This window comes from Mustela erminea, chromosome 18 (assembly GCF_009829155.1).
Source record: "Mustela erminea isolate mMusErm1 chromosome 18, mMusErm1.Pri, whole genome shotgun sequence".
Taxonomy (NCBI): Eukaryota; Metazoa; Chordata; class Mammalia; order Carnivora; family Mustelidae; genus Mustela; species Mustela erminea.
The window spans coordinates 38,167,842-38,194,762 of record NC_045631.1 but is presented as its reverse complement, the minus strand read 5'-3'; the positions used below and the strand labels follow the sequence as shown (position 1 = coordinate 38,194,762).

Below are 26,921 nucleotides of genomic sequence, written 5' to 3'. Positions count from 1 at the left end.
GCTTATCTGTCTTTCTTAACTCCCCTGGTCAGTTTGATTCTCCTGTGACTTCTTGGTAGTTACTGGACTGTAATTAAAACCTACACTTCTCAAATCATGCACTATGACCCTGACACTGATCTTCTCATGCAAAATGAAACTGCCTGGAGAGGTACACGCATTTTGGGTATGATAAAGATTGGCCCCCTTACCGAGTGTTAGAAATTATCACTGAAAAAATAAGGTCAAGATAGGGTGCCGAGTGAGAAACCTATATTACATTCAAACTGTTTAATAAATTTATTAAAAATATATTTATTCAAGGGGAGGGGGATGAGAGGTTGGGTGAGCCTGGTGGTGGGTATTAAGGAGGGCACATATTGCATGGAGCACTGTGTGTGGTGCATAAACAATGAATCTAGGAACTGAAAAAATAAAATAAAATAAAACAAACACACACACACACACAAAATAAATGTGACTAGTGTAACTGAGAAAAACAAAAACAAAAACAACATTTATTCAAGGGGTGCCTGGGTGGCTCAGTCAGTTAAACATCCGACTTTTGATTTTTGCTCAGGTCATGATCTCAGGGTCCTGAGATCAAGCTCCACCCACTGTCAGGCTCTGCGCTGGGCGCGGAGCCTGCTTGAGATTCTCTCTCTTCCCCTGCCCTTCTCCCCGCATTTGGTGTGTGCATGCGCTCTCTCAATTAAAATGTAAAAATATTATTGAGTAATATGTGAGGCAATGACGCCAGGCCCTTATATTACAATATAAGCTCCAGGAGATCGGGATATCTTCCTGTTGGGCTCACTAATTTATTCATACTGTCTAAAACAGTGTCCCTAGAAAGGGCTCAATGAATATTTGTATATTCTTTGGTTCTCCAAGTGTAGTCCACAGACTCTGGGGGTGCCTGAGAGAGTTTCAGGGAGTCTGTAAAGTTGAAACTATTTTCATGATAATATTAAGACATAATTTGCTCTTTCACTGTGTTTATATTTTCACTGATGGTGCAAAGGTAATGGTGGGTAGAACTGTGGGCACCTTGGTGTGAATCAGGGCAGCACAGCACCAACGGGTGCTAGAGTCATCCTATTCTTTCCTGCCACGCCTATGCAACAAAAGAATTAAGAAGTCACTTTTAGGGTGCCTGCTTGTCTAGGTCAGTAGAGCATGTGACTCTTGTTCTCAGCGTTGTAAGCTCGGGCCTCACTTTTGGTGTAAAGAATATTTGAACAGGGGTGCCTGGGTGGCTCAGTGGGTTAAAGCCTCTGCCTTTGGCTCAGGTCATGATACCAGAGTCCTGGGATCGAGCCCCGAATTGGGCTCTCTGCTCATCAGGGAGCCTGCTTCCCCCTGCACCTTCCCCACCTGCCTTTCTGCCTACTTGTGATCTCTGTCTGTCAAATAAATAAAATCTTTTAAAAAAAGTTAAAAAATAAGATTATTTAAACATCAAAATCTTATTTTTTAAAACTTAAATTTTATTTATTTTATCACCAGAGAGAGAGAACGAGGAGGGGAAGTGGCAGGCAGAGAGAGAAGCAGACTCCCTGCCGAGGAAGGGACCAGACGTAGGACTCAATCAATCCTAGGACCTTGGGATCATGACCTCAGCTGAAGGCAGCCGGTTAATCGACTGAGCCACCCAGGCGTCCCAAAACATAAAATCTTAAACAACAACAACAACAACAACAAAACAACAAGAAAAAAGCACTTCCACTTAAGCTATCTTTTATGAAGCAGTATAAAATATTAATTTTATGAACTCTCTCTTCTGGAGTATACATCTTTTAAATGTCCTGCATAATGAAATAGGAGGTGTACATAAAGGACTTCTGCTGCTTACTGACATATACAGTTGTGTGACTGAGATGTGTGAGTTGAACTGGCTGCTTTTTTTTCATAGAATACCATTTTCCCATCTAAGTACTAACCAGAGCTGACCCTGCTTAGTTTCTGAGATGAGGGTTGTTCAAGATGATATGGCTGTGGGCTTTAGAACACCATTTTTGTTTGAGAGAATGAGAGGGAAACTGTGGTTATTCAGACTTGAATGTTTGAATGGAATGAGCCTGACACTTCAAGGAAAAACGACTTAAAGGTATTTTGTCAGTAATGAAATTTGATCTTTTTTTTTTTTTTTAAAGATTTTATTTATTTATTTGACAGAGAGAGATCACAAGCAGACGGAGAGGCAGGCAGAGAGGGAGATAGAGGGAAGCAGGCTCCCTGCTGAGCAGAGAGCCCGATGCGGCGGGACTCGATACCAGGATCCTGAGATCATGACCTGAGCTGAAGGCAGCGGCTTAATCCACTGAGCCACCCAGGCGCCCCAGATCTTTTTTTTTTTTTTTTAAAGATTCTTTCTTTTTTATTTGAGAGTGAGAGAGAGAGAGAGCCGGAGAGAACAAATGGGGGGTAGGGGCAGAGGGAGAAGAAGACTCCCCACTGAGCAGGGAGCCCTACTTGGGGCTCCATCTCAGCGGCCTAAGATCATGACCGGAAGTCAGACGCCTAACTGACTGAGCTACCCAGGCACTCCAAAATTTGAGCTTTCAAGAAAAAATTGCAATTTTGGGAAAGGTGGTATCCACCAAAGTGAGCTTGACAGCTTCCCGGGATTTTCCTAGTGAGCAATGATGATTATAATAAATGTGATTTTTTTTACGTTGAGTAGTGAAATTCATCAATATTTGGAAGATCTCCATAATTCAGTAAACCAATATTTTCCAAGTGGTTTTGGATTCCCTATTGTAATTAATCTTTTTTTTTTTTAAAGATTCTATTTATTTATTTATTTATTTGAGGGAGAGAGCAAACAGGCATAGGAACAAGGGGAGGGGGAGGGGCAGTGGGAGAGGGAGAAGCAGACTCCCCCACTGATCAGGGAGCCCATTCAGGGACCAATCCGAGGGCCCTGAGATCATGACCTGAGCCAAAGTCAGACACTTAAACGACTGAGCCACCCAGGCACCCAGGCCGCTAATCTTTAAGAAACTGGGGTGCTTGGATGGCTCAGTCCTTAAGCATCTGAGTCTTGATTTCTGGTTGTGAAATGGAACCCCTCTTTGGGCTTCTGCTGGGTGTGGAGGCTGCTTGGGATCCCCTCTTTGCCTCTCTTAATTGAAAAAAAAAGATATTACCATTTGTTGAGTCTTGCTAGTATAAAGTATTCGCAATTATTGGATAAAAATACCCCTTCCTTTTCTAACTAAGTATCTGTGTGAAACCGGATTTTCTTCATTTCCTAGACCAAAATAACAGCAAACCAGAGCGAATGGGGAGGCAAAAATAAGAATCCAGCTGTCTTCTATTAAGCCAGACATTAAAGAGATTTACAAAATTGTAGTGCAGTGACACTCTACTAATTTTTTTGGGGGGAAGGTGTCGTTATATTTCATAAAATATATTAAAATGTATTGTTTTTTATTAATTTAGGTGAATTAATACATGCTTTTTTTAATTTCTCAATTTTAATTTCTAATTTGGTGACTATCCCACATAAACACTTCTTATTTGATAGCGTGCGTGCTCACACACACACACACACACACACACACACACGAGCTGGGGGAGAGGTAAAGGGAGAGGGAGAAAGCAAATACCCCCTGAGCAGGGAGAGCTCAACTTGGGGTTAGATCCCAGGGCCTGAGATCATGACCTAAGCCAAAGGTAGACACTTAATGCACTGAGTCATCCAGGTGCCTGGATTGTTCCCTAAACAAACATTCTTAATGAATTTTTAAGAATGTGGCAGTTCCTGGGTGCCTGTGTGGCTCACTTGGTTGGGCAACTGCCTTCCGCTCGGGTCATGGTCCTGGAGTCCCAGGATCCAGTCCTGCATCGGGCTCCCAGCTCCACGTCCCTCTGACCTTCTCCCCTCTCATGTTCTCTCTCAATAAATATAATCTTTAAAAAATAATAATGTGGGAGCTCCTGATTGGTTGAGTCCTTAGGGCATGTGACTCTTGATCTTGGGGTAGTGAGTCTGAGCCCCAGTTTGGTCATATAATTTACTTAAAAAAATATAAAGGGTGGGGGCGCCTGAGTGGGTTGAGCCTCTGCCTTTGGCTCAGGTCATGCTCTCAGGGTCCTGGGATTGAGCCCCACATAGGGCTCTCTGCTCAGCGGGGAGAGCCTGCTTCCCCTCTCTGCCTGCCTTTCTGCCTGCCAACTTGTGATCTCTCTCTCTGTCAAATAAATAAATAAAATCTTTAAAAAATAATGTAAAGGAATCCTGAGACTAAAACGTTTGGAAACTCTGCTTTGAAATTCCCAGAGTACTGGGGCGCCTGGGTGGCTCAGTCCTCAAGCCTCTGCCTTCAGCTCAGGTCATGACCCTAGTGTCCTGGGATTGAGCCCCATATGGGCCTCCCTGCTCAGCGGGGAGCCTGTTTCTCCCTCTCCAGCTCCCCTGCGCTTATGTTCCCTCTCTCAGTATCTGTCATAAAAACAAAAAACAAAAAACATTCAAAAAACAAAAACCAAATCAACCAACCAAAGAAAACCTTGCACAGTATTCTCCATTCTACAGATGAGGAGGCTAAGATTTACAAAGCTTTATGATCAGTTTAAAGCCCCACTGTCCAGTGTAGTGCTGGATACTGCACTCAGGGGGCCCAACTCCAGACCTTGTATTTTGTGACCCTGACCTTTTCTTTGATGATATCTTTGCAAAAAAAAAATTTTTTTGCAAAATTATTTTTTTCCCAAGATTTTATTTATTTGACAAGAGAATACAAGTAGACAGAAAGGCAGGCAGAGAGAGAGAGAGAGAAGGGAAGCAGGCTCCCTGCTGAGCAGAGAGCCCGATGCGGGGCTCGATCCCAGGACCCTAAGATCATGATCTGAGCCAAAGGTAGAGGGTTCAACCCACTGAGCCACCCAGGCGCCCCCAACATTATCTTTTAACAGGTTGTTCAGAGACGTTTCAACAACATAAAAATCATCATATTCAACATATTTTCTTTCCCCTAACTAGCTGCACGATCCTTCTTTGGACTTGCTTCCTCAGGTGAACGGGGTGCTGGCTGGGCCATCTCAGTTCGGCTTTCGCTGTGACAATCTGTGGTTTTACGAACCGTGAGTTGGGAAGCCTTCGATAACTCCGCGGGGGAACTGCAACCCATGGGGTTCAAATGGGGAAGCTCTCGGGACTCTGCGAAGCTCCAGGAACGTGGGAGTCTTCTTCCCCTACCCTCCCGCGCTCCGGACCGCCCTCGACCAGACAGAGAGCAGAGCCAGCCTCCTGACACTTCTTGGCCGAGTGGACCCTCCTTTGGACCTTTAATAACACTCCCTGGGCCTGGTTGGCTGGGCCCGACAACGATGGGCGGGCCACGGCTCCGGATTGGCCGCTAGAGCCCACTCTCCGCTCCGCTCCCGCGTCCACCCTCCAGTGTCCCAAGTGAGTGTCGGGGGATCCGGACTCCGGCCGGGGCCTGGGCGGGGCCGAGCGCAGCGCCTCTCGAGCCGGGATTGCCTCCGAGAGCTCGGGCCTGGAGGGGCGGGGCGTCCTGGACACCCGGGATTGGCGTGGCCGGGAGCCTTCTCCCGTCGTGCACCGGGGCCCCGGCCACTCACCCGGAAGGAGAAGCCGAGACTCTGGCTATATGGTGCGGCGCGGGCGGTGTCGCTCTGGGGCGTGTGTGCTGCTCTCAGGTGAGGGGTCGTGGGCGGGGCCGCGGGGAGTGGGTGCTGCTCTCCAGTAGGGCTTGAGCGTCAGTAGTGGCGTTTGGGGATAGTGATCTCGCTTGACATCTTAGGGACGAGGCTGTCTCACCTTCCGGGACAAAGGCGGGTGCTTGCTCTGGATCAAAGGAAGGAAACCCGGCTTTTTCATTTGTCTTTAAAGTATAAAGTATCTTTCCTTTCCACTGCCTAAGCTTAATAGTCAAAGGAGAAGGAGGGTCGTGGGGCCCCTTTCCCCCTCGTGCGTGAAGAATGGAGGTGTAGTGGCCGGAGTTTGGCGACATGTACCGAAACAGCTCGGGCTAGGTCCAGTGACAAGTATTTTATGGGACAGAGGCGGGCTCTGGCGCTAGACTGTAATCGCCTTTGTGACTTACCTCCCAAGTGTAAGGAGTGGCAAGTTACAGACGGACTGAAGGATGGAGTGGAGCTGCTTGGTTGGGAACATACAGAACTTGGTCAGAAAAGGAAGCATCCTGTGCCACCTGTGGGTGTTTAGGAAGGAGAGCTTTTTGAGTTGCCATGAGGCTCCAATGGCTCAAGAATGAGTAAGGAGGAATAGGAGTCTTGGTGGCTCAATTGACTTTTATCACCCTATTTTTTAGCCTTTTTAAAGTAGTTTAAATGAAAGTGAAAATGGTGAAGCGAAAGCCTTGAATCGCTATCTTGAATTGTTAGGACATAGGAGAACTTTACAAGGAATTGACATTGTAAAAAGCAAACAGTTGGGCTCTTACCAGAGAGGTTGGTGGTGGTACAGGTGGAGAAAGTAAAGGAAACTTCAGATGTGATTGGAAGGACCCAGGAGTTGTAGTTAGTGCAGAGCGAGATGCATACATAGCTGAGAGGATTGCTGACTTACCCTTATTTGAATGAGGAGGATCCATCTCCCCGATCAGGAGCTAACTTAAGGAACTTCCTTCTTGCCTTCCACGGGCGGAACTGAGCTTCATTTCCTCCTGGGGAGTGGCATTTATGTGGAGGAAGCTGATGGAGAACGCTAATTGCTAGAAATTATGACTTGGGAATCTAGGTTTTTGAATTTGTTCCAGTGTCCAGTGTTTTTAAGGGAAAGTTACAGTGGGAACTTTGTTAATGCCCTTTCAACTTATATTTAAGAATACAACATCTTGGGGGGGGTGCTAAGTTTTTTTTTAAGATTTTATTTGACAGAGAGAAATCACAAGTAGGCAGAGAGAGGGGGAAGCAGGCTCCCTGCTGAGCAAAAAGCCTGACTCAGGGCTCAACCCAGGACTCTGGGATCATGACTTGAGCTGAAGGCAGAGGCTTTTTAACCCACTGAGCCACCCAGGCGCCCCAAGATTTTTTTTTTTTTAAGCCAGTGTATTAAAGTCAGTTTATAGCTATTTGTTTCTCAGTGGTTTTAGCCCTAAAGGAAAGGAGAGAAACTTGCGCTTGAAGGTGGTTCAGGGCCCTAGACACTCTTCTTGAACCTGAGAATGACGACCACTTAGTCACTAAATTATGGTCCTAAATTTGGCAAACCTTTCAAGGCATAGATGTGTGAGCCCCACTGAGTGTGTGGATGTCTGTGATTTCCTTGTCATCTTTCCCATCGTTACTTTTAGGAAAAGATACGTCAGAATATCTAACTCTGCTTCCGTGCTGGCAGTTTATCAAATGACTGAAAAGAGAAGAGAAAGAAATTTTTTTTTTTTAAAGATTTTATTTATTTATTTGAGAGAGAGACAGGGAGAGAGAGCATGAGTGAGGAGAAGGGCAGAGAGAGAAGCAGACTCCCCATGGAGCTGGGAGCCGGATGCGGGACTCGATCCCTGGACTCCGAGATCATGACCTGAGCAGAAGGCAGTTGTCCAACCAACTGAGCCACCCAGGCGTCCCAGAAAATTTTTTTTTTTTAATCTGAGGAGGTTAATCGTTCTCAAGTTGAGCTGTTCTTTTTGGTCACAGCCATTTGATGGCTTATATCGGGCATGTTACACATTGGTTGCTAAGGAATTGGAATTTCCTTTCAGTTCAGGACCCCTTTGTGACGGTGCCTGCAGCAGATGAAAAATCAGATTGTCAGCAAAAGTACAAAGCTGGTATCACAGTCACAAAACCTCTAGTTTGCTCAATGGTGTAGCCCGGTCATCTACCGGGAGGTTTTGTCTCTGTGCGCAGTGGCTGTGTGTGGAGGGATCTTCTGGTACACTGGAAGGAATTGGGAAAGCTCTTTGCTCTGCTAATTTCGTGGTGTAAATGAGTTCCGCTTCTCCTGAAACCTTAGCCTTGTGTTAGCAAAACATCAAATAGAAGGGAACTCATTACACACTGTTCTAATGGTAAGGCAGAACTAATAAGAGAATGTGTTTAAAATTAATTGTAGGACTGTAAAAATGAGTGGGTGTGTGAATGGGCATGGGGGGAGGAGAGGGAGAGCTTTGAGATGGTCTTGTTTTCCCAGGAGCCAGCCTGGATCATTTGTTGGCAGTACATATTGGCTGAAGTCAGTTTTCATTTCAAGGTAAATTGGAAAGGGAAATTAAACCTTATTGTTCCGCTCTTAAGAGAGGATAAGGGGGTGGAGGCGGCCGCCAGGGTGGATGCTGTTGAAGTGGTTCTAGGAGTAACAAGATTAGTGCTGTATTTTAACAGAAGGTGACATCATGGGCCCCTTTGGACTGGAGTAACCCTGCGCTGGAGGCTTCATGGTCCCCTTGTCGGAGTGGGCTATGTCGCTGCACATGTAAACAGCCACATTGGGGGAAATCAGGGGCTTAGGCTTTAATGAATCTTTACAAAGGAGCGGAAAACATCCCGAGCCGACCCAGCAGCTGTGGGGTGCTTCGGCAGAGGTGCAAACCGGATAGCATGTCGAGAGAGGAAATGATTGGAACCATTGGCTTGGGTTTGGGAGGACAGGTTAGATAAGGTAAGGTCGCAACCGGGCAACCCTTTCAGGTGCTCCAGGAACTCTCCAGCTCTACGATTTACTTCTGGGTAGGACTGTTTAGCAAGACAAAGAGACTTAAGGGCACGGATATTTGTGGGGCTTGGTTGTCTCTAAACCTCCAGAAGGGGGCGCTGTGAGGCACACTTGCAGAGGCGTATTGTAGGCCCACAGGACTGCAGCCCTCAGGCAGAAAGGTTTGACATCCCATTTTGCAATTTCCCCCTGCCTGAGGTGAGCGCTGCACAGACCCAAACATGCTTTAGCTAGAGGTGGCCTGGTTGAGGGTCCCGGCTGTGGTCTGCGAGGGCAGGCAATTCCCCTGGGGCTTTTAGCTTGGCACTGGGCAACGGCAAGGGGATTTTTTTTTGCTTCCTCTTAAGTTTTACACAAAACCCCCAAAAAAGGTGCCTGGGTTTTCCCCGGGGGAGGTGGGGGGTGGGTCAATGAAAATTTTCTTGATAAAGAGTGATAAGAATAGAAGCATGCTAACCATGATTTGTTCCCCTGTCCTCTCTCCCCCATCAGATGTTTTCTTCCAATGGGCTTTGGGTGTAGGATGTTGGAAAACCAAGAGTTGGAGGTAAGCATGTGGTCTCCAGGAAACAGTTGGGTAAGGTTTGATTGGATTTGAGGAAAGACGCCAATCATTGCTCCATGGTACTCTAACGACAGTAATACCTTGGGGGTTCTGATGAGCTCAAAATGAAGGCAGGAGGTGGAAATCTGCAGAAAAGCCATTCCTGGGAAATAAGGTTCTGTTTTTTGTTTTGTTTTGTTTTGTTTTTTTAAATTTATTTGACAGACAGAGATCACAAGTAGGCAGAGAGGCAGGCAGAGAGAGAGGGAGGGGGAAGCAGGCTCCCTGCTGAGCAGAGAGCCCGATGCAAGGCTCGATGCAGGGCTCGATCCCAGGACCCTGGGATCATGACCTGAGCCGAAGGCAGAGGCTTTAACCCCCTGAGCCACCCAGGCGCCCCAAGGTTCTGTTTTGACTAACGTTTCCATTCGTTGGAATGCAGCTGAATGTGAGGTTCACTAGGGCGAGGATTTTTGTCTCTTGTTCGTGTTTTGCCCCCAGTGCTTCAGAACAGTGTCTGACATAGTGGGTGGTCAGTAAATATTTGTTGAGTTGAACGAATACATGAATGAAGGTTGGTATTGATTGGGAAAATCTGGCAGCCTATGTTATCCAAGCTGGCTCACTGTGTGGGTGAGCTGAAGGAGCCTTTCTTACCTCTAGGAGGTGATCACTGTGCGTGTTCAGGATCCCCGTGTGCAGAATGAGGGCTCCTGGAATTCTTACGTGGATTATAAGATCTTTCTCCACGTAAGTGCTTCGGACTTCTGTATTGGGGTCAACCCCTTCTGGGGCTGAGGGCTGGTGCTGAGGCAGAACCGGTTGGTAGATGTTTTGACTGTCCTGAGCCTGAAGAAAAGGAGGGCGGGGAGGAATGAGCTTGGGGTCGGCGGGACACCTGCTCTCAGGCTGCCTGCTGGCCCGTAGCCCCTGCTCAGGATGGGACCTGGTGGGTTGGGTCCTCCGTGAATGTGACGATGAGGAGTAAATCTGGTCTTTTTCTACTTGGGTTTTTTTTTTCTTTTTCATGTACTTCCTCCTGTAGACCAACAGCAAGGCCTTCACTGCCAAAACGTCCTGTGTGCGTCGCCGCTACCGTGAGTTCGTGTGGCTGAGAAAGCAGCTCCAGAGAAATGCTGGTTTGGTGTGAGTTTGCTTTTGTTTCTTTCTTGGGTCTGAGACTGGCTTTTTGGGGGCGTACACAAGAACCAGAGTTTACAATAAAGAAAACTTGGCAACATGTTAGGCACTTAGGAAATTGAGAAATGGGTTCTTAAATTATGTTTTCGGGACGCCTGGGTGGCTCAGTTGGTTAAGCAGCTGCCTTCGGCTCAGGTCATGATCCCAGCATCCTGGGATCGAGTCCCACATCGGGCTCCTTGCTCCGCAGGGAGCCTGCTTCTCCCTCTGACTCTGCCTTCCACTCTGTCTGCCTGTGCTTGCTCTCGCTCTCTCTCTCTGACAAATAAATAAATAAAATCTTAAAAAAAAAAAAATTATGTTTTCAAGTCAGTGGAAAAAGTAAAGACAGGGGCGCCTGGGTGGCTCAGTGGGTTAAAACTCTGCCTTCAGCTCAGATCATGATCCCAGGCTCCTGGGATTGAGCCCCACATCTGGCTCTCTGCTCAGTGGGGAGCCTGCTTCCTCCTCTCTCTCTGCCTGCCTCTCTGCCTACTTGTGATCTCTGTCTGTCAGATAAATAAATAAAATCTTTAAAAAAAAGAAAAAAAAGACAGAGTTCTAGTATTTTGACTGAACAGAGTCATAGAAATATAAAAAATACTTTTCCTTTTTTATATGCATTTTCATCTAGGGCTACACAAATGTACTGCTAGCATTTTATATATGCGTATCACTCGTGATCAGAAACTCGTTAGCACCTGGATTTATGTGACCGGTGGTGTTCCTGTCCATTTGACATGTAATATAAATGTTAATTTTTTTTCTTTTTTGTGCAGAGACCTTTCTCCAGAGACATAACAGACTGAAAGTCTTATGAAAAGCAGTAATGTTGACTCCTCACTTAAACCACCCCAAATAAGTCCTAAACTGGAGACACTGTAGAACAGTGATTCCATTGCAGGACAGTCACTGAATGCCCTGGGAATGGGGTCTGGGGGTGACCAAGCTGGTTAGTTAACATGTGGGACTGCCGAGGCTGCTGTCATGGGTCAGGCCCTCAAAGCCAGTTGGAACTTCTGACAGATTCTGCATTCTCTTCTTTTGTTTGTTTGTTTTGCTTTGCTTTTTTAGAGAAAGTGTGAACTGAGGGAGAGGGGCAAAGGAGAGAGAGAAAGAGAGAATCCCAGGCAGACCCTGTGCCCAACACAGAGCCGGATGTGGGGCTTGATCTCACAACCCTGAGACCATGACCCCCGATGAAATCAAGAGCGGGAGACTTAACAGACTGAGCCACCCGAGCACCCCTGGCCTGTTTTTTTAAAAATATGTTCATAATAGAAGCTAGGGAGATTGAAAGAGTTTGTGGATGCCTTGCTGCCACGCAGCTGCTTTTAGAAAATTCAAAGCATGTGAGGGGCACCAAGTGGCTCAGTGGGTTAAGCATCTGACTCTTGATTTCCTCTCAGGTCCTGATCTCAGGATCGTGAGATTGAGCCCTGTGTTGGCTCAGTGCAGAGTGTGCTTGAGATGCTCTCTCCCTCTCCCTCTGTCCCTCCCCCTGCTCTTTTTATTTTTTTATTTTTATTTATTTATTTTTTTGTCCCTGCTCTTTTTAAATATATAAATAAAATCTTTTTTTTTTTAAGGTTTTTTTTTTTTTTAAAGATTTTATTTATTTATTTGTCAGAGAGAGAGCGAGCGAGAGCGAGCACAGGCAGACAGAGTGGCAGGCAGAGTCAGAGGGAGAAGCAGGCTCCCTGCGGAGCAAGGAGCCCGATGTGGGACTCGATCCCAGGACACTGGGATCATGACCTGAGCCGAAGGCAGCTGCTTAACCAACTGAGCCACCCAGGCGTCCCTTTTTTTAAGGTTTTATTTATTTATTTGACAGATCACAAGTAGGCAGAGAGGCAGGCAGAGAGAGAGGGGGAAGCAGACTCCCCACTGAGCAGAGAGCCTGATTCAGGGCTTGATCCAGGACCCTGAGATCAGGACCTGAGCCAAAGTCAGAGGCTTAACCCACTGAGCCACCCAGGTGCCCCAAATAAAATCTTTTAAAAAAAATTCTACATTGTTGGGGTGCCTGGGTGGCTCAGTGGGTTAAAGCCTCTGCCTTCGGCTCTGTGATCTCTATCAAATAAATAAATAAAATCTTTTTTTTTTTTTTAAAGATTTTATTTATTTATTGGACAGAGAGAGAGATGACAAGTAGGCAGAGAGGCAGGCAGAGAGAGAGGGGGAAGCAGGCTCTCCACCGAGCAGAGAGCCCGATGCGGGGCTCGATCCCAGGACCCTGAGATCTTGACCTGAGCTGAAGGCAGAGGCTTAACCCACTGAACCACCCAGGCGCCCCTAAATAAAATCTTTTAAAAAAAAATTCTACAATGTTTACAAAACCCACTCCCACCATCAGCTCTTTTTTTTTTTTTTTTTTAAGATTTTATTTATTTATTTGACAGAGGTCACAAGTGGGCAGAGAGGCAGGCAGAGAGAGAGAGGGGGAAGGAGGCTCCCTACTGAGCAGAGAGCCCGATGCGGGGCTCCATCCCAGGACCCTGAGATCATGGCCCAAGCTGAAGGCAGAGGCTTAACTCACTGAGCTACCCAGGCGCCCTGAGCTCTTATTTTTAAATTTATTTGAGAAAGAGAGTGAATGAGAGAGGGTATGAGTGGGCGGATGGGGGAGCCAGGCTGGGCAGTGGAGAGGGAGAAGCAGAAACCCCGCTGAGCAGGGAGCCTGATACGGGGTTCGATCCCAGGACCCTTAGATCATGACCTCAGCTGAAGGCAGATACTTGACCGAATGAGCCACCCAGGAGACCCATCAGCTCTTATTTTGAAAATGGAGAGGGACGCCTGGGTGGCTCAGTTGGTTGGACGACTGCCTTCGGCTCAGGTCATGATCCCAGAGTCCCGGGATCGAGTCCCACATCGGGCTCCCAGCTCCATGGGGAGTCTGCTTCTCTCTCTGACCTTCTCCTCACTCATGCTCTCTCTCACTGTCTCTCTCTCAAATAAATAAATAAAATCTTTAAAAAAAAAAAAAAAAAGAAAGAAAATGGAGAAACTTGTACATGGCAGCATGGAGCACATGGGGTCCTTGTATGTAAATCAAGACCTCTTCCAATCCGAGAGGGCTTGGATTGGGTTTGGATACTAGTTGTGTGACACTAGGAAATTTACTTAACTTCTCTGATTCTACCTCCTTACACCATCAATAGGTTTTTCATAGGGTTTTGGGGAGGAGTAAATGAAATAAGGTTTGTAAAGCATTTAGCATGGTGCCTAACACATGGCACGCGGTCAGTATTAGCCCTGCCCACCCCCCTTTTAAAAACCTATTTGTTTTGATTTGTGCCTCTTCTTAGGGGATTTCCTTGCTCAGTAGGCAGAATGGCTGTCTTTAAATGTTACATTTATCTTGGGTGTTACATTATGTGATCCACAGGCCTGTACCTGAACTTCCTGGGAAGTCAACCTTCTTTGGCAGCTCTGATGAGTTCATTGAGAAGCGGCGACAAGGTCTGCAGCACTTTCTGGAAAAGTGAGTAGACGGAGTGGGCTAGTACCTGCCTCCTGAGTGCGGGAGGGGAGAGGGGAGAGGGGAAGGTATCGGGCAGGATGGCCCCTTCAAATAGATAGGCCTTTCCTGCACCCCCATCCATGCCTTCAGTGCTCGCTCAGCTGGAAGCCCTTCAGGGGGCGGGGGCTGAGGACAGCAGCTGCTCAGCGTGAGTCTGTGCTGTATCTCCTGTGTTTGCCCCAGGGTCCTGCAGAGTGTGGTCCTCCTCTCAGACAGCCAGTTACACCTCTTCCTACAAAGCCAGCTCTCGGTGCCCGAGATAGAAGCCTGCGTCCAGGGCCGAAGCCCCATGACCGTGTCTGACGCCATTCTCCACTACGCTATGTCCAACTGTGGCTGGGTCCAGGAAGAGAGGCAGGGCTCCTCTCACCTGGCTAAGGGAGACCAGCCAAAGAGGTAACGAGAGCTCTCTTGTTTTTTTTGAGGCACTGGGGGCTAGGATTACTGTTACCTGGGCCAGTGAAGTGTCCACTTGATAGAGGAAGTGCCCTCGCAGCGTTTCATGCTCTCAGAAGAGGCCTCGTCCTCCCTGTGTGTGCTTCTCTCCTCTCACGTGGCAGGGCCTGAGCGTCTGGGTTAACCCATCCCTGGGTAGCGGGCTCTACTGTCGAAACCCGGGTGGGGGGAAAGAAGAGAAGGCTTAGCTTGTTCTTTATTCCTCTCCCCTCCCTATGTCAAAGTGACAGCTTTATTGAGATGTAATTTACATACCATAAAATTCACCCTTGGAATGTATCATTCAGTAGTTCTTAACGTAGCACCCCAATTTTTCTCACCCCCAAAGAAACCTTGTACCTGTCAGCAGTGACACGCTGTTTCCCCACCTCCTAACCCCAGTGACCACTAATCCACTTTCTGTGTCTGCGGATGTGCCTGTTCTGGACACTTCACACAAGCGGAGTCCTGTGTGTGGTGGTTCGGGACGACCTTCTTTCCCTCAGCGTGTTTTCAGGGTCCACCCATACTGTCGTGCCTGTCAGCACTTCCTTCCTTTTTGCGGCCAAATCATACTCCATCTGCATGGCCTTCCCACCTTGGTTGGTTGTTCACGAGGCTTATCCACTGATTTTTGTTTATCTGTTCATGCCCTTGTTCCTTTCCCATTCTTTGCCAGTTGCTGCTTTCTTCCGAGATCCGGCAGGAGGAGCTCTCCCTCCCCACCTCCCAGGGAGGAACAGGACCATTTCGAGGTGTGGGCTCCCGTTGTTGACTCTGAAGCTCCTTCCTTGGAAAGCCCCCCTCTCCTTCCCTCCCCCTCGCCGTCCTGCTGTGATTTTGCAAGACCTGAGGACGCCTCTGCTCCCCAGCCTGTGAGAAGGGCCGTGGGAGGGGACCGTGCTGTGCCTTTGGACCCTGGGCAGTTAGAAACGGTTTTAGAAAAATGAGCTCTGGTCCGAGCACTGGGTTCTGCTCCGAGGCGGCAGAGAAGATGCCGGCAAGGAGACTTGCTGGGGTGGGAAAGGGGCACAGGGTAGGTGTTGGGGAGTCTGGGCCACTTACTGTCGAATGGTCACCTCTGCTCAGGTTGGTGGCACAGAAGTCGGTCACCACAACTCCTCAGGCTTCATCCATGGGATTAAACACTGGACGGTTTTAAGTTAGGCATAAGGCCCACCATGGGCTGTTGGTTTTGCACAGAAATACGTGGTGTGTTTACTCTCCTGCGAGCTGAGTTGCTTTAGATGTTTGTTAACGGGCTCGGGAGCATTGCCTCAGGTTGACTGGTTTGGGGGGACCTGCAAGTGACCGCTTTTAAGCTGTCCTGTTGAATACTGATCCGATGGAAATGGTTGTGTAGTCGTATTCCCACTGGCGGGCTTCTTGCTGCGGCCCTTAGAGCACTTTGTTTCCGGGAGGCTGGCCTCTTGCCTCCCTCCTTTCGTGGCCAGGGTGGTGTTTGTTCTCCCACCTTCTTGCTTCCTTCTTCTTGAACACCACTGACCCCACCGGTGCTGTGACTCCCGTGCCTGGGGGTTCCCGCCTCTCCCCAGCCCTCAGCCTGGCTGTGAGGGGCCCTAGACCCATGACCTCGCTCACGGCCGGCCCTGGAAGAGACCCCTGGAAGCCAGAGGAAAGGCAACAGTTTCAGGGGCTTTGTTTGAGAGGAGGCTGTCCCAGGCTGTCACCACCTCCTCTGGCTGTAAAGCCCAGATGTGACAATCTTTTCTGCAGGGATGGCATGGGCGCCTTTCTTTTTGAATCCTTCTCTTCTCCCTTAGTAACAGCCCCCTGCCCCCAGGGCTTCAGCTCCCACAGTGTCCCTCTGCTGTGTGGCAGGGAGGCCGTCTGTTCAGTCCAATGGGGCACAAGGGCTTTGTTTGTGCCTGGAGAGAGGGCTCTGGGGATGGAGATGAGGAACGGCGCGCCTTCAGACAATGAGGCATTCTGCCCTCCCGCTGCCATAATTCCTCTCCACGGAGAGCCGGAGCCTGTAGGAGAGGAGCGCCGGCGGCGCCCTGCCTGCTCAGCGCTCCCCCCTCGCGCCCCCCCTGCTCCGGCCGCCCCGCCCCCCCCCCCCCCCCGCCTTCCTCCCCCGGCCGTGGGCTCTTCCTCTCCCGGCCTCTGCTGGGGTGAGGGGGCTGCCAGGGTGTTGCGATCGGAGTCGAGGGGCTTTGGCCTGAAATAAAATTCAAGTATTTAAGACTGTTGTTGCCATTTGTGTCTAACAAGCTGTAGCCGAGGAGGAGGGAGCGAGGGCTGGCAGGAGTTACTTTCATAAATCATGAGTTTATCAGCGTGGAAAGAACGGCCGGGCGCTGTGGCTCTCCCGCGTGGGGCGAGCGGCCCGGTCCGGCCCCGGAGGAGGGGCCGCCTTCCGCGGCTCGGGGATCCGGCTTTTCCTCCCCGTCGCGGGCACGAACCTCGTTAGGTATAATTTACCTGCTGCAGCCCGGGTGAGGTGCCAGGTGCTGGGAGAGAAATAAAGTTTGTCAACAGGCAGATGCGGAGCCCCGGCGGGGGCTCCTCCCTCTTTCCTGCCCGCCTCCCCTGGGCCTCTCCTTTAGATGATGCAGTCGAGCAAGGCGAGGAGAGAAAACCTACAGAGGCAAATCCAAAATGTCAAAAGAAGTTCATTTAAAAGGGAGGGGGAAGAAAAAAAACCCCTCCATCCACAACCCTCACAAAAACCCGACAGATGCTAAGCTAATGGCATCCGCTCTGCCTATTGGTGGGGATGACTCATGAATATTAATGAGTCCAATGCTCCAAATGGTGCAGCTGTGAACCCAGCTGTGCCTGAAGCTCTCTGATCTCAGAAACTTCCAGACAGGAGCCGGAGGTGGTCTGTGTCAATTCCCTACTCAGCCAAAAAACAGCAAGCCGGGTTGGCCTTCTTCTGTTCTCTCCTTTTCTTCCCGGAGTTGGTGCTCAGCAGCTCGTTTTGCCAGCAGGGTAGGCTGCTGGGACAGCAGGAGCCATTCAAAGACACGGATGCGATTTTTCTGACTCCTGGCTTTTTTAATGATCCATTACCAGCAGTGCATACAACAGCAGCTCAGTTAATCTAAGGCCAGGCGCTGTCCCCTCACCGTCCTGTGCTCAAGTTGAGAGTGTGCGCGAGGGGGGCAGGGAGGGGGGGAGATGTCCTAAGAAGGGAAGAGTTTTCCGACAGGGGCCTAGAGTTACCAGGGAAGAGAGCAAAGCTGAATTTTTCTCCCCATCCAGGCGGTGCCATTTGCCTCTCGCGTTTCTCTGTGTCCCTGTGTGCTCGAAGGGCTGGCGGCCATGGCCGCTGACTTGTGTAGGGAAGGTGGGAAGCTCCTGGGGACTGGCTGGCTGAGCTGCACTCGGCTTTTGTAGCACAGAAGTATTTTCGTGTTAGGGTTTAGGTTCCAGGTGGATTCTGTGCCTGATTTAGTCACCACCTGACCGCCACTTCTGTGGCCCAGGTCTGGTCGTCTTGTTACCCAAGAGAAGTGGTCCCATGCTCAGGGGTCTCACGTTGTTTGGTGGCAGCGGGTGTGTGTATGTGTGTGGGGGGGTCTTGTTTAAAGATAAGTCTCCTCTGTTTTCTTCACTTTACTTGACCTCAGTGGCCAGTGAAGAGGCCAAGTCAAGTAGTAGACTCCTTTTCTAACTGAGGAAACAAAGCTGAACTGAGGGTAGTTTTTATAAAAATCATGTTTTTATTAATTTAAAATGGATGTTCTCGTTTATTTCTCAAGTAAACTCTACCCCTGACATGGAACTTGAACTCACAACCCCAAGATCAAGAGTCATGTGCTCTGTGGCCTGAGCCGGCCAGGCGCCGCTATGAAGCATGTTTTTAGATGCTGGGAGAGCACATTCATGAAAGTCACTTCCCCACTCTGTAAGATGAGGTTTTTGCTTGTTTCCTCCCCAGATTTTTTTTTTTTTTTAAGATTTTATTTATTTATTTGACAGATCACAAGTAGACAGGCAGGCAGAGGAGTGGGGGAAGCAGGCTTCCCACTGAGCAGAGAGCCTGATGCAGGGCTCAATCCCAGGACCCTGAGATCATGACCTGAGCTGAAGGCAGAGGCTTCAACCCACTGAGCCACCCAGGCGCCCCTCCTCCCCAGATTTTTTTTTTTTAAACCAGAATAAACCCACTACTGAAGTCCACTTGAGTAGCTCTTCAGAGTAGTTCTCAGAAATCTGAGCTCCTCGGCAGTCCTGTGTTCTGACCACTCCCGCTCTGGCAGGTGGGTCTGGGAGTCCATCATGACTCTTTGACAACCTGATTGGACTTGAAGTTCATGAATTTGTTCCCACACCTCAGCTCTCGCTGGCTATTCTTCCCACCCAAGGCGTGGGGAGGACAGTGGGCCAGGAGGATGAGGAGTGGGGTTGAGGGTAGAGACAGAAACAGAGCAGCGCCTGGCCTGCCTCAGGGGGGGCCCCCGGAACATTCGCTCAGAGACTGGAGCGGCAGCTGCGGGTTGATGTGGGAGCCGCCCGCGGAGACGCAGCCAAAGCCAAGCCTATCCGGGCGTGGGGTGGGATGGTGACTTCCTCAGTCACGCCTGGGCACAGATCCTAAGCCAAGCTTCCCGGCAGCCCTCTGCCTGCAGGGACACAGCTCTGTAGAGGGCATCACCTGGCTCAAAGCAAACTTTCTTTGAATTGTGGAGAAGCATCCCCCTTCTCATCCTCCTTACCACCATCCCTTCTTTCCTGAGGGTTTCCTCAGCCCGCCTCAGGAGCCCCCCTCCCAACTCACCTCTTCTCATTTCCTCACGCTGCACCCCCCCCCCAACTACTCACCTCTTCTCATTCACTCCCGGCTCTACAGAACTCCTTCAGGAGCTGCTGTAAAGGCCAAATATGCATTTGACTTCCCAACAGGGGTGGCACGAGCCAGTCCTAGCATGTTATTAGAGAAAAAACTTCTTTTATTTTTTTTTTTAAATTTTTTATTTTTTATAAACATATATTTTCATCCCCAGGGGTACAGGTCTGTGAATCGTCAGGTTTACACACTTCACAGCACTCACCAAAGCACATACCCTCCCCAATGTCCATAATCCCACCCCCTTCTCCCAACCTCCCTCCCCCCAGCAACCCTCAGTTTGTTTTGTGAGATTAAGAGTCACTTATGGTTTGTCTGAGAAAAAACTTCTTGGCAAGAACCAGTTGCACCTTAGAAATGGCTAGATCTGGAGTTAAAAGCTGGAACCTCAAATCTCAAGATAAAGTAAACATGGACGGTTTATGCACAAAGGCCACACTTTTTAGGAGACAGAACGCTCCCGAGTCAATGAGCAAGGTGAATGATTTTCCATCCCTTCCATTCGGGGGAGGCCTGGTCCACTTCCACCAGCATAGGAGGAGGCAAATGAAGGGGGACTTACTCAGCAGGGAAAGGGGCAGGAATAATACAAAGGGAGGGATGGGAAAGCCAAAGTGTGAGAATTCAGAGACTGTCTGAAAGTCTTTAAGGGTTTTTTTTACTCCCCCCCCCCCCATGGAAGGCAGGAACATGAGATGCTTCCGCAATCTCTGGATTATGGGAAAACCCCCAGCCAAAATTCCTTATCTGCGGCTGTATGTCCCAACTTCCAACCTTCAGCCAAGCACCTCTTCCTTCATACCATCCATACCGAAGGAGCCAGCTAGTTTAGATCTTTCCATAAGTGCCCCAGCCCTGTGTATGTGCTTCCCCGGGAGGCTGCGTTGATGTGGGAAGCCAGGCCTACCAGAAGCTTGACCCAGTTCCCTTGAGCAGAAGGCCCAGAATAGTGAGAGCCCGAGGCGGTTTGTTGGAGGCAATGCAACCTGCCTGCTATAAGATACGAGACTTAGATATATTCTACCAATTAGGGCACATCTGTTCGAAGCGCTGGAAGGCAGGCACTGTCTCTTTAAGAGCCAGCCCACTCCTCTCCTTGAGTGATGAGGGCTGGGAGCACGAGGGAGTCAGATGCTGATTAAACAGTCCTACTGCCCAGCTCTGTTAGAAAATTACTGTAATTATGATCTAGTCCCAGCAGAGGGATGAGTTCCAATCCTGCTAATAACCCTTCCAGGTGCCTCGGATTCGGGGCCCATGGGAGGCAGAATCGTCAGGGCTCTGGCTGGCACCAGGGCCACCAATGGCCTTGCTGTCTGGCCGGTGCAGGCAAAACCAACAAAGGCAATGGACCCCTCGTCCTCTCTTGGCCTCCCGAGAAGGCAGTGGGTTTTGGCTGGGTTTTACTTTTTTGGTTCTTGATAAAGCTCCTAGGAGTTACATTGTATAAGAAAACTTCCCCTTCAAAACTAACGTGGAGGAGCAGGAAGGTTAATGGCCGCAGCCACTGGGAAGTGACATCTGTCCTGAGCCTCCCTACTTCTGCCTGAGGGCTGTAGTCAGCTCCGCACCAGCCTGCACCAGTGCCGGGCATGGGGAACCAGAGCTCCCGGGAGCAGCTGCTGCCCTCTCCGTGGGGCGACACCCCTGGTCTCCTGCTCTGAAGCAGAACACGGCATTTCACTAGGTCCTGATAAGAGTTTCAGGGCTCCCCTTTTAAGATTTCTGCCACGGAAAAGGGAAACAAGGAGTGTAACCACAGAGCTCTAGATGTGAGGGACTCGGTGGCCTGCAGCTCTCTAACCTGGCAATTCCGGGCTTACTCATTCAAAAATACCCAAAATACCATTTTTGTGGTGCAAATCTGTGCCTCTGCAGGCCCTCAAATGTCTGCAGGGGCTTGTGGCCCCCGGGCTGTGGTTTGCAGAGTGTTAAACCCTGAGGAATCCATGGCATTTCTACTCTGGGTCTTCCCAACCCAGCAGTAAGCCTCTCTCCAGTGCTATAATCCAGTGACTAAAAGTACAAACTTCTAGAAGGTAGGGCAGTTTCTCCATGCTTGGTCCTAAACACACAAATGACCCTCAGAGACAGGGGTGACTTTGTTCCCAGGGGATACTTGGCAATTCCTAGAGACAGCTTTGGTGGTCAGCACAGGGCAGGGGTGGGGTGGGGTGGGTACTACCGGCATCTAGTAGATAGAGAGCAGGGGTGCTGCTGAACATCCCGCCATGTCCCCAACAACATAAAGTTACCTGGCCCCAAATGCCAGGCCCCAGGAGTGCCAGGTTGAGGGAGTTGGCACTCACAGGTGACGTAATAAGCTCCAAGTTCTGCACCGCCCCCACTGCCGCCCCCTCCCACCTTCCCCTGCATTGCCTTCAAGATGATCTACAGTCTCCAGATGCTAGGCATTTGCCCCGAGGTGGGCTGTGCCAGTGACACGCAGAGGAGGCCCGCAGTCAGCCCCACCGCCCGGCCCCGTGGGAGGCGTCCAGTACGTGTAGGTGGGAGCAGGTGCCGCCTGGGGTCTTCATGGCAGAGAGATGCCAGGCCAGCTGACCGTTGGTGAAAGGGGAGTGTTTGTGGCCTGTTTTCTGTTCCGTGAGCTGATGATGGGCACAAGAGAGGCCCAGCTGCTCACCATCGGGTTAAGAGTGTCTGCGGTAGAACCAGATGCACTCTTTGAGGACCAGCACTAGAAGCCTCTTGGAACTCACTCCTGTCACAGGAGGCAAGGAAGTGGCATACTGTCCCCCCGTGCTGCAAGCGAGCTTCCCTCCGTGGCCCCCTGCCAGATGGAGGGGTGGCAGGCTGTGATGGGGCCCCACGAGGGAACTGAACACACACACAGCGGCTGACAGCCGGCCAGCCCCAGCAGCCGTGTGATGCCAAAGATACCGGGCCTCTCAGAGCAGCCTGGGCATCAGGGAAAGAAAGCCTCATTGGCAGGGCTTGCCCAGGAGCCAGGCTGGCAGGGGAGGTCTTCGTTAGAAGGCACATTGCCCAACGTTGCAACCCGGAGAGCCCGGTAGTCTCTCTACCGCCCGCTCGCCACGTGACTGGACAGCTCATTTTGCCTGATTTCTGGGGTGACCCCCGATCCTGGTTTACACCTGCGGTCTTGGCATCAATTACCAATAACTCTCCCTTTCAGTCTCAAAAGCATCTCTGGAAAATAAATTATATGGTCACCCTACTCATTCTACTTCAGTTTCCTCTAATACCATTGTTGTTGGTTTTTTTTTTTTTTTTTTTTTTTTTTTTTTTTTTTTGCGGGGGAGGCGTTGCATTTATAAAGACTTTGTACAAAATGGGCTGCGTCTTAAAGTGTATCATTAATTGAATCCTAATGAGTTGCAAAAGAATGGTCATCGGTTCCTACTAATAACAACAACAACCCCCCCACCCAGCAAAAGAGGCATATTTTCTGAACACTTAGTTTTGCACAGGGAAATAGAACAATTTGAATCCTGTGAAGAAAAATTTCCTTTTAGTTGAGAGTTTGAAACTCCCTACCCAATCTCTGGTAAATTCTACATCGAAGGCAATAGCGGGGCAGGAGGTAAGGGGGAGGAGCAAGGGACTAGGTAATCTACAAACTAGAAAATGAGTCCGAACCACTGGGCTGTGTAGCGGGGATAATCCTCTGTGTAGACGGCTGCTTTTTCTAAAGGCAGCGCCACAGATTTCGCAGGGCTTCGGGAATTAGCAAGTCAAAGCCACGTAAGATTTATCCTTCCAAGCCGCTCTGGGGTGGGGGGGAGACCTGTGGGTAGGGCTTCCTGGTGGCCAAAGATGAAAGCACCTCTGTCCCTCCCATCTGAGAGTTTCGTTCTTAAGATGAAAAAACAAAAACAACAAAAAACCCAAACCAAAAACCCACCACAAAAAAACTCCTACTTTGCCTTCTTTTCTTGCTTCTCTTCAACTCTATACTTCTCTGACCAGTTTTTAGGGCAGGGGTGAGTTCCCCCCACAACCCCCACCACTGGTGGTGGGGGGGGTGGCGGTTCTCTCGCTCCTTGCATGGACACCGCTGCTTTGCTGTGACGCAAGTGCCGGGCATGGAATGCAGAATTTGAAAATGTGTCACCGGACGTGTCTAACGGCGGCACAACTCGAGTGATTCAAGACGCAAAGCAGCGGACTGAGAATTTCCAGAGTCCCTCACTGCATTTGCTCTTCCCCGGCAGACTTCCTGTGATTTTTGTCCAAGGCCACCCCTTTCAGGTCCTCAGCTGGGCCATTCTCAAAGACCCCGAGACCCATGAGGTGGTGCAACTGGGCAAATCGAAGGGCTGAAAAGAGAAGGGAATGAGAACTCGAAATCTAGGCAGTTCCTCATGAGGCCTCTGTCTCCAGCGGGAGCGCAGGCATCTCGTCGGTTACACCTTTGGGCATTGCTCTCTCAGATGGAATCAAACTGTCTGGGTCTCAGGAAGGAGAAGCAATAGGAACCCCCTTCTCTTTCCCATTTTTATTTGCCAGAGGAAAAGGTGCAGTTGGTTTTGAATTAAGTACGGAGTTCTCAGAGATACAACAGTGGGGAAATTTAGTATCAAGGTGGTTGCAAAGCAATGTCTGTGCTCTTCTGCTATACGGATGACAGAGAAGCCACACTGGGAAAACAGTATTTTTAATGAGACGGAGCTGAAAGACTGCTTTCAGAGCATTTAGTGTTTTCAGATACCAGCGTGGACAATGCAGGCCCAACTGTGCCCACCCCGGGTCAGATCATCCATTGGACATCAGCTAGTGCTTGGTAAATTATCATTTATCTGTAAAAGGCAGATACACATTTGCTGCTTTTTTGGTTAATTTTATTTTTTTTAGTCATCTCTACACCTCATGTGAGGCTTAAACCCACAACTATGAGATCAAGGGTCACATGTTTCACCCACTGAGCCGGCCAGGCGCCCTTCTACTTTGTTGCCGGGGCTTCCTCTTTTTAAGATTTTGTTTATTTATCTTAGAGAGAGAGCATGCGCAGGGAGGCAGAGGCGGAGGAGCAGAAGGGAGGGGCCGAGGGAGAGGGAGAGGGAGAGGAGCGGGGAGGAATCTCAGGCAAACTCCCGGCTGGAGTGCAGAGCTCGTGACCTTGAGATAGTGACTTGAGCCGAAACCAAGGGTCAGACGCTTAACCGACTGAGCCTCCCAGGTGCCCTATACATTTGCTTCTTAAATTTAGGATCTCGGGGCACCTGGGTGGCTCAGTGGGTTAAGCTGCTGCCTTTGGCTCAGGTCATGATCTCAGGGTCTTGGGATCGAGTCCCGCATCGGGCTTTCTGCTCAGCAGGGAGCCTGCTTCCCTCTCTCTCTCTCTCTCTGCCTGCCTCTCTTCCTACTGGTGATCTCTGTTAAATAAATAAATAAAATCTTTTAAAAAAAATTTAGGATCTCACCTTTCTTTTCTCCTTCCTTTACATAAAATCAGGGAAGGCAAAAAGCCTCCCTCTCCAATGTCAGATGCCAGAGCAATCAGTGGCTATTAAGAAGCCACGGACGCTGTGGTTGGTTAACACTGTGGTCGGTTAACGTGGTCTCATGCTCCGGTTATCCAGTTAGTCGCAGGCACTAAGGTGGGGATTTGGTTAGTGGGGTCAAACACAGAAGTGGTAATCCGATTAGCCAGTTGCTTTCTGAAGCTGTTGGTTAAGATAGTGGCTGCTGGGGGCGCCTGGATGGCTCAGTTGGTTAAAGCCTCTACCTTCGGCTCAGGTCATGATCTGGGGTCCTGGGATCGAGCCCTGCATTGGGCTCTCTGCTCAGCGGGGAGCCTGCCCTCCCCCCCCCCGCCCTGCCTGCCTCTCTGCCTACTTGTGATCTCTGTCTGTCAAATAAATTAAAAAAAAAAAAAAAAAAGATAGTGGCTGCTGAACGAAGTGGGGAGCAGTTTTGCTGCTTCGCTTCAGAGAGGCTGTAGGAACCCAGTGCTTCCAAAAACTCTGCCATAGAATGTTCTCCTCAGAGGATGCCCTTCAGCCTGGAGATAGTCTTATCAACCCATCAGACTTGCTCTTATCTTTTTCTGCCAGTAACAAGGTTACTGTTACTGCCTTGTAACAGTGGGATGAGTCCGTTTGTTTGTATCTCTTAGGGCCAATCTGGTTTCTCTTCCTGAGGGGTGTTCCAGCTAGCACGGTCAGAGATCGGAGTGGTGGCTACCCTACAGCTGATGGGGCTGCTGGAGGCCTCCACAGAATGGCGAGTGATATGGGTATACGCAGGCCTGTAGGTTTAGAAGGGACTATTGCACTAAGGGAATTTTGTTTTAAGCGCTGGAAGCCAATGACCATGATACTGAGCGGTACCTGAACTGTGCAGAGTGGAGAAGTTACCTTGACCTTGCTCCTTTTTCATCCCCCTTTTGACCCGGCCTGGATACCTACTCTTCCTCTTCTGGTGTCCCCTTTTTGCGTGTCTCCCAGACTCAGAGCAGTGGGACAATACTGTTCTCTCCTCTCAGCCATCAGCCTTTCCAGCCTTGGGTCCCGGGGGGTTCTTTAAGGCAGGGGCCACTCTGGGGCACGGATGGCGGGGGGAGTTGGGAAGAGGTTGGGGTTTCTGTTTGCTTCCTCTGTTAACCATTTTAGAACAATGCCCATTGTGCTTACCTGTAGGTCTGGATTGGTGCAAGGGCTCCTAAAAGGAGAGGCAATTGGTTGTTTTTGGTTCGTCTGCTCATCTGCTGCCACCTAGTGGTTCAGTCTCCTTTAGCACCCTGTGTAAAGGGAGGGCGCATTACCAACTCCGTATTGCCTTTTATCTTTTATTCCCTCCCCCACCTTACTTGCCCCTTTTTCTTACCTCCTTATCCATCACATACACAAAAAGCTTCCGGTATTTTTTTTGGTTCTGTTTTGTTTTTTGGTGCTCCTGGGTCAGAAAATCTGGAAATGAATGGCTGGCAGAAAAATCTTTTCAGAAGCTTGAATGCCCTGAAACATCCTCGTTTGGTCTCTAGTTTTTCTCTTTTGGTGAGTTAAATGGGTGTCTTACTGAAGGGTTAGAAGATGGCTGTTATAGAGCTGAGGAAGGCCACTGCCGATTCAGGGCTGCTCTGAGTAGGCAGTTCTGAAGAGAAAATTTCTATAGCTGCTTGGTGCCCATTTTTCAAAATTTCTCACATGGCGAGTCTGGCCATAATAATAGCTGACCCTTACTGAGCAGTTACTATGCGCCAGGCATTGTTCCAAGTATGTTACACGTGTTGACTGTTTAATCTTCCTAATGACCCAGTGAAATGGACTACACCCTTTCTAAGGTGAGGAAATTGAGGCATATGTAAAATGTCAAGTAACTTGCTCCCCTAGTAAATGGGGAACTGGGATTTATTCTCAGGCTGTCTGCTTCCAGAATTTAGGTTCTTAACCACTATATTTGGCTGCCTCTTTTAGCCACAGATAACGTGAGACCGCAGGAAGAGGAACAGGGCTGTGCACAGTGAACTCCTCCCCAAAACACTTTCTTGGCCTTTGCCTGGGACTTGTGATGCAAGACACAGTGTGGTCGTGAGCGGAGGGCCAGGAAGGAACTCTCCAATGTGCTGACTCCAAGGACTTGCTCCTAGCCCTGTCTCATTTCAGAGATTGAGCACATAAGGAAAAACCACCAAGTAGGCAGCCAAAAGAAGTCTGAGAAGCCAAACAAAGCAGGCAGGCTCAGGGTCCAGAGATGATTCTGCTCTGGAAGATAATCGCAAGTCCCCTCTTCTGTCTGGGCTTTGTTTTCTCTCTGGCTATCCTTTTCTTTTCTTTTTTAACATTTTATTTATTTATTTGACAGA

The 26,921-nt window shown here is 49.4% G+C and overlaps 1 protein-coding gene and 1 long non-coding RNA gene across 8 annotated transcripts; one reads left to right on the top strand and one right to left on the bottom strand.

The window, feature by feature from the left end:
• The first annotated feature begins 5,409 nt into the window (after positions 1–5,409).
• Positions 5,410–15,787, top strand: SNX11 (sorting nexin 11). 4 transcript variants are annotated; one of them, XM_032321190.1, is made up of 8 exons: positions 5,410–5,649; positions 8,108–8,167; positions 9,119–9,176; positions 9,837–9,923; positions 10,219–10,319; positions 13,744–13,839; positions 14,062–14,274; positions 14,993–15,787. In XM_032321190.1, the coding sequence occupies exons 3-8, from the start codon at positions 9,135–9,137 to the stop codon at positions 15,261–15,263; spliced, it is 810 nt and encodes a 269-aa protein (XP_032177081.1). In that variant the 5' UTR covers positions 5,410–5,649; positions 8,108–8,167; positions 9,119–9,134; the 3' UTR covers positions 15,264–15,787. The 4 variants fall into 4 exon arrangements, with proteins under 4 accessions (XP_032177081.1, XP_032177082.1, XP_032177080.1 ...); XM_032321189.1 differs by having other exon boundaries at positions 5,411–5,649; positions 9,122–9,176; XM_032321191.1 differs by lacking the exon at positions 8,108–8,167.
• LOC116577650 lies at positions 7,508–26,908 on the bottom strand. 4 transcript variants are annotated; one of them, XR_004280562.1, is made up of 7 exons: positions 25,943–26,908; positions 25,750–25,856; positions 16,759–16,916; positions 14,330–14,482; positions 13,752–13,831; positions 9,831–10,022; positions 7,508–7,700 (listed from the first exon to the last, which is right to left on the bottom strand). It is a non-coding gene; the product is annotated as an uncharacterized LOC116577650 (long non-coding RNA). The 4 variants fall into 4 exon arrangements; XR_004280565.1 differs by lacking the exon at positions 7,508–7,700 and adding an exon at positions 7,707–7,918; XR_004280563.1 differs by lacking the exon at positions 16,759–16,916.
• Positions 26,909–26,921: the final 13 nt, after the last annotated feature.